Genomic DNA, 17,009 nt, shown 5'->3' with positions numbered 1-17,009 from the left:
TAAGAGTTTTGGGAAATCAACTTCAATATCAATTTCTAAAGCGTGCATTTTTCCCTGAAACTATTTTAAGGGTTCAAATCATAACCTACAACTTTTTCAAACGCTAAATCGATAAGAATATGTATCATGTTTACGAATATTCACATTCCCATTTTGTATGGGCAAAATTGTATGAAGCTTTGTATGGAACAACTAATGATGCAAAATGGCACCCTTTAACACAGTAAATGCATGGAAAGTTTTATCCTATTAAAAAAAATACAAATAAAGACGATTTACTAAAACGTAGAGGAATAATAATATGCTAAAATACATTTTCTAACGAATAAAATCTTTAATCTTTGATCTTTTTATTTTCTAATTATTTTGAGCCACCATAATAAGATATCATATCCTCAGCTGCTTTACTATTTAAAACAGGTTATGTATTGAATTTTGTTAAAATGTTTTTTTTATTTTTCTTTCTATGCGAATTAAAAAAAAATATCTTATATCTTATAAGAATGAACGAATATGAACCACCCTAGGTCATCTAAGACCACCCTAGTTGCCATAAAAACCAGGTTTGACCACGTTTGTCCACAAACCAATTTTACCTGAATTTGAGCTCACTAAGAGCAGTTTTGATACTTAATAATGCGATATTCATGTAAATTTTCTCATAGAGCATGGTACAAAATCTCATAAAATGACCATTTTTAAATCGCTGTAACTTGGGTTTAAGAAAAACCCTTTGAGATGTTATATTCATATTAAAGAAGAAGTTTTAAGCTTTCAGATGCACCGCGGAGCGTATTTTTTTGTGTCCCCCTCGAAAAGATACAAACATTTGAAAAAGGCCTATTAAAAACATTAAAAACGCTGTAACTTTTTACCAAAAAGACCTAGCGAGTTCGTTGACATTTCAAAAGACGCGTATTTTTATGCTCTAAATATGTCCCGAAGACACCAAAATTGCCAAAAATAATACAAAAAAGATACGCAATAAAAACACTTTTTTGATGGGCCACCCTACTGCTTTTCATATAAAATGCTGTAGAATGATCAGATTAAGAGATAGAGATTTGATGTCTTCGACAAAGTTGTTTGAAATGGCTAGTACTACAAAACTGTCGAAGAAAGTATACCTCTATCTCATCTATAAGCGAAGATAGTTTTTGAAAATATTAGAAATTGTTGGACCACCCTAATATCGTTTTGACCAAAATATGTAGAATTTCATTTTTAACAAATGCTTCTTAGACACCGAAGCTCGGAATGCATCCCTGAAGCGGAAATAAATTATTCCTGCTAAATTTGCGTGCACTGGAAAAAGTGTCCGCTAATGATAAAATATGTGACGCACTTTTCCCTAGTCTGTGAAGTGGCAGGATAAAAACAAATCCCTGAGTGGAAAAGTTTATTTCAAGTACCATCATTCTCGGAAAGAAAGAGGTTAGTTCATAGAGCAGATGAGTATGCTTTTAGCAGCGTGGGTGTCTGGGTGGGATCTCACGAGTGGGTTCTATGACTGAGATTGGCATGGAATTAATTTAACCTTTTGCAGCGTTTGGCATCTGCGTAGGTGTTAGGTTAAAGCCACACGAGAAAAGGGGCGCATAAGCATTTTGACAGCTGGAGCTATTTTGTAAATTCTGAAACAACAGGAAACTGTTTCACACATTTCAAGGTGTAAAACGATAGCTGAACTTTCCAGCTACCTTTTGTTAATGCGCCCTTTTCACATGTTGCCCCAGATATTATGTGTTTCGTTTTTTTTTGCAGAATAAAGCTGAACAATGTGTAATGCTGATTCTCAGTGTAACAAGCTGTCAACGTACACGCTTAACTTGGAATACCCAATAAAGGTGCTATTTCTTTTTTTCTCGCCACCCACATCTTTTTTTCCATTTGGTGCAAGAAAAAAGTTTCATTTCGCTCAACCGTATTCAGTCAATGGAAAAGTATCAGTGTTTTCATTGACCCGCGGAAAACTGATTCAGAAAAGCAAACAAAAAAATGAAGACTTATCGGAGTCAGAAGCACGCTTTTTATGTCACGTGGGTGAATTGGTAAGAACGTTACTTTGCAGCGAATCCCACGTTGATTTCTGACAAATGAACTATCCCCTTAGAAGGATTTGAGGTTATTTTCATAGGACAATGTTAAAGAAGACGGTATTGATTTTTTTAATAATTGTCATTTTGTGAGCAGCAATAACTTTTATTAGAATTAAAGATAACGCGAGGTTATGTACCTGTCAAACACAGGGTTGTCGTCACTTACACGCACAAGTGTACTGTCTCCAGCCGCAGTCTATGCTAGCACGTCGTGTCGCGTGGGCCGTTGAACTTATCGGGACGAAAATGTGGGAGTATTACGATTGAGTTTAATGAAGCGTCACAAATGCCACTTTGTCGTTGGCGGTAAACACCGCACACCGGAGGAGACAATAAAAGCCGCAGACAGGACGAGAGTGAGCGCTTCTAAAACCCACGCGCTTTTGGGGTAATGACAGCTTTTGCGGGGTACCGCTAAACGTACCATAACACACCACAGAAGATTGATATGTTGGAAAGGTTAGAAGATCTCTCGGGTTAGTTTTCAAAAGGACCTGTGACCTCTGACGGTTCTATACCTTCTGGTGTTCGAGTTTAATTGATGTTACATTATTGTTAAGATTATTATAATAATAATTTGGTTGCAACCCTTAATATCCAATACCTTGTAACGCTTGTAACATTCTTTCAAGGCTGACACAAACTGTCTGACTGTTTTTCGTTTTGATTTTAAAGGGGTGGATTTATCCCTTCCGATTAACGCCCCTTACGTCTGGTACGTGATGACGTGTTTTTCTCCGTATTCCACGTTAAAGTTGCACATTGAAGTGACACCCCTTGACATCCCCTACGGCAGACATAGACGGGGAGCCCGAGACCGGTTGTCGACCGGAAATTGAGTCAAGTTCAACAACTGTTCGCCGTCGATGGCCTCAACGCGGGTGTCTGTGTATCGTGACGGCGGTGGTGGTGACGTGCTGTGTAGTAAAATTTATCACGCATTGCAAAAAAAAAAACTCGACACGGCGTGGGACATGAAGCCACCCTCGACAATGGGCCCGGATTTGTTTATTTTGGTGTTCCGGCGGCGACTTTCCTGTTGCATTAGGCGCCAACAGGCGGCATGTTTCCGGTTCCTATTTTTGGGGGAAATTCAATTTAGACGAAGGTTTGTTCTTTGTCGTTGGCCTCAAACAAAATTTATTTTATTATTTGGCGATAAGCGTGTAGAATTTAAGTTAACAATCTTTAACTGTCAAGCAATATTTAAATCAGAAGTATATAAAACATAAGTTTTGTTTTGAAAGATTCAAGGATTCGTTACGTAACACTCCAGCAAAACTTTCATGTAGTACAACAGCCAATCACTATCTGCCGCTGTCAATACATAATTAGACAGCGAATCATGACCCAATTTTGCCTTCTTCTACTTTAAACTGATTGCTAGGATTTGCGGCGGAGACAACCCCTCAAACCCCACCCCTGTAACACGATAATCCTTCATGTTTACCACACTCTTGAAACCCACTTCAAGCTCATTATACAACGCGATCCCCACCTCCTTTGGGAAGTCAAGTAACTCGTGGTGGGTAATTGATTCCCATGAACACGGGAGGCACTTTCAAATTGAAAGGAAAACCAGAAAAAAGTATCAACAACAACAGCCCTGCTGCAACCAAGCCCACCCCTGCGCGATTATCGCACATCAGTCAGTTTGAAGTCGCGTGACATAATCCACACACACACACACACACATACTGCGGCGTGCTCGCGTAATGTGACCACAAGCATATATATTTACACAAAATGACACAGTTTTTTCTTTCTCCCTGTTTTGGTTTTAAATTGTTGTTTATGCAGCCACGTGCGAAGGGATTTGAAAACATGGTGTAAACATGATTTGAAATTGACGAAATTTATTCAATTCTCACTGGAAAAAGTATGCTGGAAGTTGTGTAAGGCCTTTAAATGTGTAATGTCATGTTAGAGTGTATCGATGTAACTAAATAAGGCTTTCTAGGCCCAGTGAAAAATATATAATTTAACTCAAAAATGACGAACTCCTCGTCACAGTGTCCTGATGCAAACAATAGAGTTATCTAAGCCCGAGCTCACGCACACTAGCACACCATTTGTTTTGCTGGTTGATACAAAATTTAACCTCAATCTTTTTCTTTTAGATAACTCTATGATCGAGCTGTAGCTGTCACAGCCCTGCGAAGTATGTTGGCTGGCATATCGGGCGGTCAGTCAAAAAACCCAGCTAGAAGGCGCCTGACAACAAACTGTTGCTAGAAAGAGATAGGAAACCTGATGCAAACAAACGTCCAGCTGTAATGTAAATCTACTTTGAATGTGTTGGTAAATTTCTGACTAGAAAGCCTTATAGCTGTCACAATCGGAAACGCTCATTGAAATAACAAAGCAAAATGTTGATGGGCTATCTACAACCACTTAGCTTAGAACATCTAGGTAAAGTAAAAACTATAATTTACTTAGGAAAGTACGTAATTTACGGCCGTTATCTACAATCAACTCAGAATATTTGCTGGGTTGATTTTCGTTGCTATGCAGTTGTTTGTTTACCTTTGATATGGAAACGTCAACTTATCGAAATTTTTCAAGTTTCCAATTTGATTACTTTTCCATTGTAGAAGATCAGTTTCATTTGCATTGATTCAAATTCCTAAGCTCAGTTCAATAATTGAGAATTTTACAGTTTTTTTTAAAGGTCCTGTGAACAGATGAAACACAACAGCTTATAGGACCTTTTCAAATAAAAACTCAAGAATTTTCTAAGCTAAGTGGTTGTAGATAGCCCATGAAGTCTTTTATGCAACAGAATTTATACAAATTAGCTAATCAATGCTGTTCAATCACTTTTGAGTTTGACAACCCTGCTGAAATTCATATCCTGTCCGTTTTTATCTGATTGAATTTCAAAAAGCATAAGCCGCCTAGAAATGAGCAAAAACTTGCAACAAAGAGACCACAAAAGACAGGGGTCGTTAAAGTGAATTGCTTTGCTTACACAGCAAATTCTGATGTTCGTTTTCAGTTAATATTTACTGAAAAATGCACTACTGAATTTTTCAGTTAGTTTTTCGCTGAACTTCAGTTAAAATTTGTTCGGAGCTGTCAAAGTTAGCTGAAATTTCAGCAAGTTTTCATTTACTGAAAATTCCAGTAGTGCAGATTAAAGTGAATTCAACTGAATTCACTAATGAGAAATTGGTGTGTAGTTAACGAATGTCAGTGTCACGAGATTACACTCTAGACAGATCTTAATCGTTTTTCGTTGCTTTTCAACGCGGGTTTCAACACTTGTTTCAGTTTAAAAACATCAAAAGGCGTCATCCATAAAGTATGTCACGCTCTAGGGGGGTGGGGGGTCTGAGCAAGTGTGACATTGCATGTTATAAGTATAAGAAAAGCGTGACATGGGGGGAGAGGGGGGTTAATTTTGCGTGACGTACTTAATGGATCAAGCCAAAGAGCATGTCACGTAATGACATCCAATGTAATCGTCGATTCAAATCTAGTCATTACTTTCTATGTTAACAGGAAAAAGGATCCCTCCACCTACCTTTCTGCGGCCACAGCAAAGCATTCTCCGCGTACGCGAATGTCCAGTAGCAGTCGTTTTCAGCCGTGCGAACTTCCGCCACTGCATGAGTCTACGTCGGGCGCGGGTGACAACCACTAGCTTCGGACTGTTCCCGCTAGCAGTCGAGAATCGGCCGTGCTATGACGCCGCCGCCTGGAGGCCACCGTGCTGCTGCTGCTGTCCCGCGTTGACCCCGACTCCCGTTCGCCGTCGCCGTAAAAAGTTCGCCGGTGCTGTCCCAAACGAAACCACCACCGATCGGCAACACTGCCGTACTTTCGAGTGTTTCTGCCGCTGCTGCTGCTCCTCCACGTCCAACGACAACTCTTCAACACAATAGATATTCATTGACAGCCAACGACCTGACCTTTGCCGACCGACAACAAATGACGCTTGAGGGTGCTGCTGTTGTGTCCATTGGCGTGACTGTCAAATTGACACATTGTTGCTGTTGCTGCGCTCGATTTCCGTCGTCCGTTCCCGCATCCGGGTCCATTTCAAACATTTTCTTCCACTGAATCGTCTTCACTTTTTGTCTTCTTCACCAGCCACACTTTTTCAGTGCTTCTCTCTTCACTGTCATTTTCCTCTGAGGACCTAGTCAGGAACACTAAATGGGTAGGTTTCGTTTAGAGTGTGATTGATTTGACATCTTGCACAACTGTCAAACGAGTTTTGTCAACTTTGCCATCGATGATTGTTGCCACCCTGTTATGTTGTAGGTACAATAAACCTAAATAAACGATGTAAATGATATACAGCTCCAAATATCTTTTTTCTGCCAGCTTTAAAGGATGGCCTTCAGCAGGGCAGATTAGCCAAAGAAACAGAGTGGAATGCGTTCTGCCTGCCGGTGACAGTCCATTATGTTTAGCGCCACCAACAAAAGTCCATGCCCGTTTGAAGTTGGTTTCAAGAAAGCCTAGGCAAACGGTACGGAACAAATTTTTAAAAACAAAGCGGCTTAGCTGTCAAATGAAAACGTCAAATGGACGCCAGAAAGCCTTAAGGAAGGCGCACATTTTTTTAATTTATTGATTGCACATTTCTGAGAATGTCTTTTTTAGTTGATAATTTTTCATGTATGAATACATGTATCGTTGTTCAAACCTGCTCTATAACTATAGTATAAGAAGACATAATTGTATAATTTAAATTCGAAGGTTATTGATAAGAAATAAATTATAAACTTCAATCAATTTTCCGTTTGATTTTTTAAGATTTTTTTTCAATCCTTGAACTTTTCACTCCGAATTTATCAGAACACGTCATGGTTTTGTTCAATCCTTGAACTTTTTATTCCAAATTTATCAGAACATTGTCAACACATGCAACATATAATATTTTTTTGTTTAAACTACAAAATATTTATCATGTCAAAACATGCACACAACTCCATCAGGAATTTATAAATTGAGAAATGTCAGATTTGAGCAAATTTTACACATGTCTTGGTAAATTCATTTAAATTTCCCTCAGGGGTTATATACATGTATATCGGCAAAAAAGTCAGAGGTTAGTATGAGCACACACATCAACTTATTTTTAATTCTTTTTTCATGGCATTAAAATATACATTTTCGCCTACTTTCAAAATAAATTTGAAGATATTTGGTTGCATCGTTGGCGAGATATAGCAATTTCAAGTGAGCAGTTTCAAAAAACGGGTGCCACGATATCTCAACATTGTCTTGACCAAATCGGCTCAAAATTTTGATGAAGACTCGTTAAACCGACTCCGTGTGCATGACGAAGCCCGATTTTCAAAAAGTTTATTTTAAAAAAAGATAAAAATATTTTTGTGTTTTTCATATGAAAAACCGCTAGTTTTTGATTTTTGTATTTTTTTAAAAAGCTAATTTTAAAATTGGGCTTCGTCATGCACACGGGATACATCTTGAGAGTCTTCACCTCAAATTTCAGCCAATTTGGTCCATCCCATCTCGAGATATCGTGGCACCCGTAAATCAACTCGGGGTTTAGAGAAAAACGCCAACAAAGTTTGACAGCCCGCTTTGCGCATGGCAAAATTTTGAACTTAAATCGTCTTTTACTCTGTTTAATCATGACATATCTTCATAAAACTTTCAGGAATGATTAATAATCATCTTCTGAGTTGATTTAACAAATATTCTGTAATATAAAATTTTGTGATTTTCTACATGTATGTAACCCCTTAAATTCTGAATCAAATCTACGCAAATCTGACATTTACTCTAGATTTGTTTTATGACAACGTGTATTTAGTTTAAGAGATCAACCATTTATAATTTAATGATATGTCTGTGGTGACGCATTTCGACATTTAAAATTTACAGAATAAAAAGAATATATTTTTTGTTGATTTTATCCAATTTCAATTCGGTGTGGGTATATTGGTTAAAACAGAGGAATAGTCAACCGCCATTTTCCCCCCTAAAATAAATACTCAAGATCAGTTTCGGAAGCCAAAGTAATCCTGAAATTAGTTGTTTTCATAAGATTGTATTGCTGCGGTCGTCAATAAATTAACTTTATTTAGTTACATAAAAAATAAGTTTAGATAAATATCTCCTAATTCGACGGTAACATTTCAAAAGGCATCATGTACATTTTGACACTTTCTGGGTTATTGTATATTCTGAAAGTACTTCTAATAAGCTACCTCTCCACCAAAATGAGCAAAAGTTACTTCAGTAAAGTCTGTTTAATCATGATTTTAAATAAAGTAACATAAACAAAATCTCTGCCATCAGCAGTACCTGTTTATATAGCCCTGTCAACCTGTCAAACAAAAGGCTACATAAACCTCGTGACGAAAAAAAAAGCAACATGAAAAAAGTGCCATGTACATTCGGCGAAGAAAAACGAATCATAACAAAGCGCCCCCCTCAGTGACAGCAGTGTGATATCGACGTTGGTGATTTCAAAAGAAGTTATGTTTGTTTTTCTCAAATAAAATTACGGAAATAATGTTTTATTGAATATAGATGATCAAGTATCAACAAAAGCAACGTTCTTCATCGTTTGTTATCATTAGAACATCTTATTTTGCTTTTATATAAAAATGGTAATTGAAAATGGATGCTCAACATTCAAATGCGTTTTTCTCAAAACGCATGGTTTGTACATGATGCTTTTTGAAATGTTGGCATCGAATTGTTCACCAAGAAAAGGTAAATAGTAGGGTGTAACAAAGCGGGTCAATATGAGCTTGATTGGTTGCGACAGGACCTGGCGCTTTAACTTTGAATTTTAAATGGGATATAACCCGTAAAATCGGTGCATTTTGAGGCTCTTAACGATTTTTGAATTTTTCAAAAACTTCATGAGCTCATAGTCCGTGTTTCTAGAGAACAACATTTCCGAATAGTACGAAAAGATTCGTCTACTATTTAAAATGTTACAGAATTTATAACACCTGCTGGAAACATCACCCGCTGGAAACATCAACTTTTTCTTCCCTCTCTCCTGGCAGCTCCATCAGCTTGCTTGGTTGCATGAGCGTCGCGACGCCTGCCTCAATCTATTCAGCAGGAGCTGCTGCTGCCAGAAGAGAATGAAGAAAAAGTTCTGGAGTTTTTTTTTTTGAAAAGGTACAATAAACCAAATTTCCAGTTTTTGCTTTTTGAGTGTTTTTGAAACCGCCTTGAGTCAGGGGTATTAAAAAACACCCAAAAAGCAAAAACTGGAAATTTGGTTTATTGGACCTTTTGAAAAAAAACTCCAGAGTTGATGAATTCAGCGGGGGTATTATGAATTCTGTAACTTTTAAATAGTGGACGAATCTTTTCGCGCTCTTCGGCAAAGCTGTTCCCTAGAAACACGGACTATGAGCTCGTGAGGTTTTAGAAAAATGCAGACATCGTTAAGGGCCTCAAAACGCACCGATTTTACGGGTTATATCCCATTCAAAATTCAAAGTCGCCAGGTCCTGTCGCAACCAATCAAGCTCATATTTGGGATTCGGGCTCAGTACACCTAGCGGATCATGCCCTGAAATGTCCGCAAAATTGACCCGTTTTGTTACATCCTGGTAAAAATGTTTGTCATTTTCATGAATTTCAGCGAGCAACAATCTACACCGCAGCCTTCTTTGATGGCTACTGTAGCGTACAAAACCAAAGTTGAAGTAGAAAAATTCCAAGAATTTCTCATTCCATTCCGTGTCTTAAGTGCAAGTTCCACACGCAAGGTGGCGCAACTGCACTGCTGCTGCTGCTGCACTATTTTCTCCGCGGAAAAAAGTGCATCTTGCCCTCTTTTTTGGGAGGAGGAACGGGGAGTTTAATGAGCTCCCACACACGCCATTATTGCAATTGACGTCTCTCTCACCCACACACACAAGCTCGCTCTTCCATTCTCTCTCGTCGCGCACCCACCACACGTGACTTTGACGTCCTCGCGCGTTCTTATCAAAGAGAGCAAAGTTTTTCCCCCGATTTTAGCGTGTGTATGTATGTATGTGTGTAACACCCGAGAGCTTTTACGCGCTCCAGTTTGCGTGCGATAAATCGTACACACCAACACAAGCAGAGCTTTTCGCGAAATACATTTCTCGTGTGGTGAGTTTTTCACCGAAACTCACCACTCGTGACTTTTCCCACCCCCTGAGCAGGTGTAGGTGTGGGAGTGAAGTTTTTCCTGCGTGCGCGCGAATGTGCCTCATGTGCCTGTCTGCGTGAGTGTGTAACACCTTCCGTCATCGACCTCTCTCTCTCAGATATGTACCTACACACGACGGAGCTCAAAAGTGGTGAGTTGGTAAGTCTGTGTCTGTTCGGTTGAGACTTCCTTCCTCCCTGTTTCCGCGCTCGAACAAACACACACACACACCCTTAGTTGAGAGTGCATACACACAGTTACACACAGTGAAAAGTGGGAAAAGCGATCGATATTCAGTTTGTCAGAGATTACTGGAGCTGTCTAAGAAAATTTGTCAAAAATGGGACACCTTTGGCGTGGCAAACTAGATTGTGATGCACTTTTTATATGAAAACTGATATTTGGCACCGTTTAATTTCAGCACAGGGTAGCAATAAACCGGGCAAACACAAGATCAAAATCTTTTTCGCTCCAAATTCATTCACTGTTTAGCACTGAATCTTCACCGTTAGAGGCGGATTTCTGAACTCCGTTCCGCAAACTATTCACCACGCGTCCCCATCTTTTGGCCAGAAGTTCACCCGTTTCAGAGCACCGTCCAGTTCCGGTGCCGTCGGATCTTCCTCTGAAACGGTCACCAAAATTGATGATCTGAAATCGGTCACCCACTAAAATCGAAACTATCTCGCGCTCATCTCACACAGCACTGTGACCAGACTCTGCTGCTGCTCCCCATCGTAGTCGGCGACGGCTCTCGGCTCTGCTCTGGAATCCTTCAGGACCCTCTTCCCTACGTGTCCCCCCTGGATCCCCACCTCTCAGGTCAGTGTTCTTTTCGTAAGAGAAAATTACCTAAATGTAGGCTACACACTAAACTTTCCATCAAAATAACTCACAAGTTCACTTAAAACTTTCATCTCAGCCAAATATCCCATCAATCCTGATCATTTCCGGCCCCAAAAAAAAGCGGTCTCCCCTCGGCAGCCAGGATCCAGCCAAAAATACTACAAACCACCACCAGGGGAGCGACTATGCACGTCCAGATCGGCGAACGACGGCACATGAAATATTGATGTGTAGCAATTTTCACACTCAACCGAGCGGGTGAGCTTTTACGTCAAGAAAGCTCCACCATCATCAATGAGTTTGGGTGGTATGAGCGCAACAGAGATGGATGAGAAAGAGAGAGAGAGAGCTTTGAAACAACCAAGATGGCTGCGCGCAAGCTGAGTGGTAAAGGTGGGGGTGGATTGGGAGATTGAACACCCAAAACAACCCTCCCTCGGATGCAGGACGAAAGCTTTTGAACAGTGGTCTAATTTGGCAAATAAAATGGTTACAAGGGTGATTTCTAGGGGTAAATATATATGGATGTTTGGCTTTAAAATCTCCAATATGACCAAAAATCAATAATAAGGGTTGATTCGGATTCAGCTAAAAACAACTTGGAAGCTTAACCCTCTAACACCCAGCGCTGTTTGCTTATTGTAAAACTAAAACTCAAAACTCTTTGCGTTGGAGTATCGAAATTACGTTTTCTCCTCTAGAAAAATGTTCGTAGTGAAATTTCCTACATGCTACATTAATTAGTATAAGCATTTAACAACTAAAAAGTAAACAAAAACAAATTTTCGACATTAAATTGCCTGGAAGAAACCAAAACCTTAAATATTGGTCAATTATCGATAATGCATCTTGATCCTTGGATAATAAACTATCATTTAAAAAGTGAGCACCTATATTGTTTGACAAAACCTTAAATTGGGGCAAGCTAATGCAACATTTTGGGCGCCCGAAATACGAACGGAGCGCAGCGCTCTCAGAATCAAAATAAGATTAAAAAAGATAGGAGGAACATACACCTTAGATTTATTGGTCCTTTATGTGAAATCGTCTCAGCTTTCGAATGGATTTGTCAGTTTTTCGATAAAGCGGGGCGCCGGCCTTCAAAAATGACTTTTAAAAATACATTGTTGTTTTATGGCTAAAAAATGTATGGAACGGTATTTTTCTGACAAGTGCATTCGAAAGCTCTGCTCATTTCCTTTCCGAAACACCCCTAAACGTCAAGGGTTCGTTGAAGTTTTGCAAAGTTATTAGCAATTTTGTAGACGAGCCTAAGTCAAAAAATTACCAATTAAAAAAAATGTTTTAGCTTCGTGGCGCCGAGGTGAGGACAAATTCAACCAACCAAACATGGTTTCTTTCATAAATTGGTGGGGGCTATTGGAAAAGTACATTGCTTTTGATTTTTGAGCACCTTGTGTAAATAGTGGTCCACTTTCAGCGAGAATTACTCACTTCAAAAAATATGCTAAAAAACGATTCTAACAAAAGTCCGGAAGATTGTAAAAAGGGTGGTTTCTGTAAGAAACCCCGTCATGTTATACATTTTTAGAAAGGTATTCAAAAAACCTTTCCAACGAGTTCAAAAGTTTGAAGATCTGACAACCCTATCAAAAGTTATGCGCACTTAAGTGTTATTTATGAACTTTTTAGAGACCGGATCTCTTATATTTCGATGAAAACGTTGTCTATCTTGCGACCTGTCCATGGATAGGTGATCAAAAGACTTCTCCAACGAGTTCAAAAGATTGAAGATCTGACAACCCTATCAATAGTTATGGGCACTTAAGTGTTATTTATGCACTTTTTAGAGGTCGGATCTCATATATTTCGATGAAAACGTTGTCCGGATCTTTAATGCGACCTGTCGATGGATAGGTGATCAAAAGACCTTTCAGAGTTCAACAGTCGGTCTGGTCTCGAAAAATGGCACCGGGACCGTCTGGGATCGAACCCAAGCCGACTGGGTGAGAGGCAACCACGCTTACCCCTACACCACGGTCCACGGATTCAAAAGTTAACCCCTGTTAATTTAACCTACAAAAATGAAGAAAACTGTGTATTGAGGCAAAACAAAAATTAAACAGACAATAAATGCTTGTTGTAATCAACCTTATTAAATATTTTTCAAATATGAGTATAAATTTAGCTGTTAAAAGTACCAAAAATGCTAAAACTGTAAGGATTTGTAATAAATCAAAGCTATAAACAATTGTATTTTACTGAAGAAGTAATTAATATGGGAAAAATAAATCAAAATTACCTTCTTAATCATACAGAACAGTGGTGTTTGACACGTTCTTTATTATTTTTCGGAAATAATTGTGTTTTAAAATCTGTTAGGTTTTTATGTTGTTTTAAGCTATATCTGTTTACAAAATTTATTCGTGTGCAATGAAAGTTAGCAAATGCCCTCTTTTATTCTTTATACCTATCAGTATACCCACACCAGGTATCAACCCATCAAATATCGGGTAAATTTGATATAAAAATGACAGTTTTCCTATAGTGGATCCGGATCCACTATAGGAAAAGGGGGTCCTTAACTGACCATACCATAAAAAAGAACACTTTTTTTCATATGGCTATTTTTCTGCATAAAAGCAAATAATTGATGAAACAAATAATCAGAATTGTTCAAAAGACCTCAGATTTAATGGTTTTGTGCAAATGGTTAAAAACCAGACATGCATCGGCACTAAGGGCTCTTGTAAACGGCACTCAGCTTGATCTAGATGGCATTTTCGTTTTAAGTAATACTATGCTTGTTGCCAAGTGTAATCCTCTTTTTTGCATTAATGATGTGTAGAAATCATTGGTTAATTGAAAAAAAAACGATTTTAGCGATATTTCTAGGTGAAGTCCTTGTAGGCTCTTGAATAGAACTTCTAAAGAGATCTTTGAGTGTGCTTAAAGGTTCTTACGCAATATCTCCCTTGGTTTTCAATATTACTTCTTAGGGTCTTCGGAAGCTATAAAGATTAGCGTAATTAGTGTACTCTTATCACTAGCACGACCTGCTGGGTATCATCTACGCGGAATGCCAAACAAGTTCGTCTACATTGAAAAATTGTGAACAAGGCTCGTCTACTCTAGCCAGAATGAAAATATAGTTCTAGCTGTCCTCAAAAGTCTTCGTTCTAAGAGCTTTTCCGAAAAACCAAACAGTTTAGTATTTGTTTAAATGGGATAGAAGTTTGCCGGAAATTAAAAAAAAATTAATCCACCTCTGTGATTGGTGCCTTCCTCACTCTTTACAAACAGTGAGTAACATGATGGGACACTAGGGTGGTCCAAATCCGGACTTTTTTGGGGCTACCCCCTGAAATCAAAGATTGACCCATCACTAGACTAAATTCCAAATTTGAGCTCATTCTGACCACGAGAACCCCTCCCTCCAATCGCTTAAAGTTTGTATGGGAAAAATCGTTAAAATATATGGAGAAAAGCAACTGTTTTACTTTTTTACCTGTGTAAGGTGCCATAATTATCCGATTCTTTCCATTTCTCAAATGTAGAACCTTCATTAAATTTAGAACAACTTTCCTCGAGACACCATATTTTTAGGATTTTTTTCCCGCAAAGTTATTAGCTCCCAAAACTGCCCCTTTTTGCGCGGCCAGCTGTAAGGGGCTACCTAACAACGATGTTTATTTCTAATTCGTACACGCACGTGCTCTCTCTCAGGTTCAAACTCTCTCACAAGCTTGCTTGCCTGCCTGCCTGCCTATTTACCTACGCGCGCGCGCTTTTTTTTTTTTTTTTATTTATATTTATTCAAATTTCTTTTCCATGTACATTCATTCAGTTAAAATATTATTGAGTGTCCAATCACAAACGATGACTTTTCACCTCAATTTTAAATACAAGCAACTTTCATTTATTCATGAAATATTGTAGCTTTCGCTATTCAGTGATTTCAAATGTAGGAGGTCCTACATGTACAAAAGGGAAAAGGGATACCTTAAAACTAACTTATAAACTATATAAAGAGCGGATCAATGCAGCTGAAGACTGCAATGATTTTTGTCGAAATGCATCAATTATCTTATTGGACATAACATCCAAAGTGTCAACATCGGCTAATTGATGAAGTTCACTGGTGCTGAACCAGGGAGGAAGTTTCAGAATCATTTTCAGAATTTTGTTCTGAATCCTCTGAAGTTTTTTCTTCCTGGTTAAGCAACAGCTTGTCCAGATCGGCACAGCATAAAGCATGGCAGGTCTGAAAATTTGTTTATAAATTAACAGTTTATTCTTGAGACAAAGTCTAGAATTCCTGTTTATAAGTGGATACAAACATTTAATATATTTGTTACATTTAACCTGGATACTTTCAATGTGATCCTTGTAAGTAAGGTTTTTGTCAAAAGCAAGTCCAAGATATTTCACTTGATCCTCCCACTTTAAATTTACCTCATTCATCTTTATAATGTGATGACTTTGTGGTTTAAGAAAATCAGCCCTTGGTTTGTGAGGGAAAATAATAAGTTGAGTTTTGCAGCATTTGGAGTAATTTTCCATTCTTTCAAATAAGAATTGAAAATATCCAAGCTTTTTTGTAATCTTCTTGTGATGACACGAAGGCTTCTGCCTTTGGCGGAGATGCTTGTGTCATCAGCAAAAAGTGATTTCTGACATCCTGGGGGCAAATCAGGCAAGTCAGAAGTAAAAATATTGTATAAAATTGGACCCAAAATGCTTCCTTGAGGGACGCCAGCACGTACAGGTAGTTGATCAGATTTGCTATTCTGATAACATACCTGCAGAGTACGATCCGTCAAATAATTTTGAATAATTTTCACGATATAAATCGGAAAATTAAACCTTTTCAATTTCGCAATCAAACCTTTATGCCAAACACTGTCAAATGCTTTTTCTATGTCTAGAAGAGCAGCGCCAGTAGAATAGCCCTCAGATTTGTTGCTTCGAATTAAATTTGAAACTCTCAACAACTGATGAGTAGTTGAATGCCCAAGGCGAAATCCAAACTGCTCATCAGCGAAAATTGAATTTTCATTAATGACGGTTTCCACGCGAAATCGACCACTCAAAATCCGGACCATCTCCGATCTTAATAAAACTTGCTGGATCGTTTGTCCTACTCAAATCAACAACTCCTGTGCACTCAGTTTAGTAATTTACAATGGCATTTGAATTTTAGGAATTCTTTTAGTTTTAAATTATTGGTAATTACAATTAAATTGAAAAAATCATATCTTTCGAAGCAGATGTTCAAAAAATCGATCGAAAGTGTGTTTTAACGAAAATCGTGCGCTCTTTTCAATGAAAATATTTCCAAAAGCCGAAACTTTCATTTTCGATCAAAAAACAGCCAAAAATCCAATTTTCTTCGAAAATCAGGCTGAATACACCCTTTGATTCAAATTTTGCCATTACCATTCGAAAGAGCGGACAATTTCCCACTTTTCTTCCATAGACACCAAGTTGGAGCGAAAGCGTTTTCGAGTGGTTTGTAAATAAAAACCTTTTTTCGTTTTTTTTTATTTTTTTTCCAAAAAACTAAATTACATGTTTTATGGCAAATTTTGTAACAGATCCCATTTTTAAACTTAAAATAAAGTTCTGCTTCCGTGTTTTTGAGTTTTCTCTTGACGTACCAGTTTCAAATACATATAAAAGGAACGAAATAATTACTAAAGATAACCAAAAAAGGTGCACTTAAGCTAACATTTCCTGAACCATTTTTATTATGGAAAATGTTTATCACACTCGTCAGTGTTGTTAATACCTGCAAAATAGTTTTTTCTTATTTTATTTTCCAAATTCATCTGGAAACATCATTTATTCGTGTTTATCAAAACTATTTGCGTAGAATTGAAACTAATTATATCAAGAATAAATTTGCAGAATAAACATGCTATTTCATCAAATCTCTGAAAAGTTACAACAATTTTTGTATAGAAAAGCTG

General features: G+C 38.0%; 1 protein-coding gene across 3 annotated transcripts in view; it reads right to left on the bottom strand.

Moving 5' to 3' along the window:
• LOC6039070 (rho GTPase-activating protein 100F) overlaps positions 1 to 10,936 on the bottom strand; it is an 89,116-nt gene extending 78,180 nt beyond the window's left edge. For all 3 annotated transcript variants that reach the window (XM_038266897.1, XM_038266902.1, XM_038266911.1), the window contains exons 1-2: positions 10,737 to 10,936; positions 5,626 to 6,256 (exon numbers count right to left, since the gene is read on the bottom strand). In XM_038266897.1, coding sequence (XP_038122825.1) covers positions 5,626 to 5,712 — 87 coding nt within the window. In that variant the 5' untranslated portion in view covers positions 5,713 to 6,256; positions 10,737 to 10,936. The remainder of the gene's footprint in view (positions 1 to 5,625; positions 6,257 to 10,736) is intronic.
• Between the last annotated feature and the right edge of the window lie 6,073 nt (positions 10,937 to 17,009).

The sequence above is a fragment of the Culex quinquefasciatus genome, chromosome 1 (genome assembly GCF_015732765.1).
Source record: "Culex quinquefasciatus strain JHB chromosome 1, VPISU_Cqui_1.0_pri_paternal, whole genome shotgun sequence".
In the NCBI taxonomy this organism is placed as follows: domain Eukaryota; kingdom Metazoa; phylum Arthropoda; class Insecta; order Diptera; family Culicidae; genus Culex; species Culex quinquefasciatus.
This window is presented reverse-complemented; position numbering and strand designations above follow the sequence as displayed.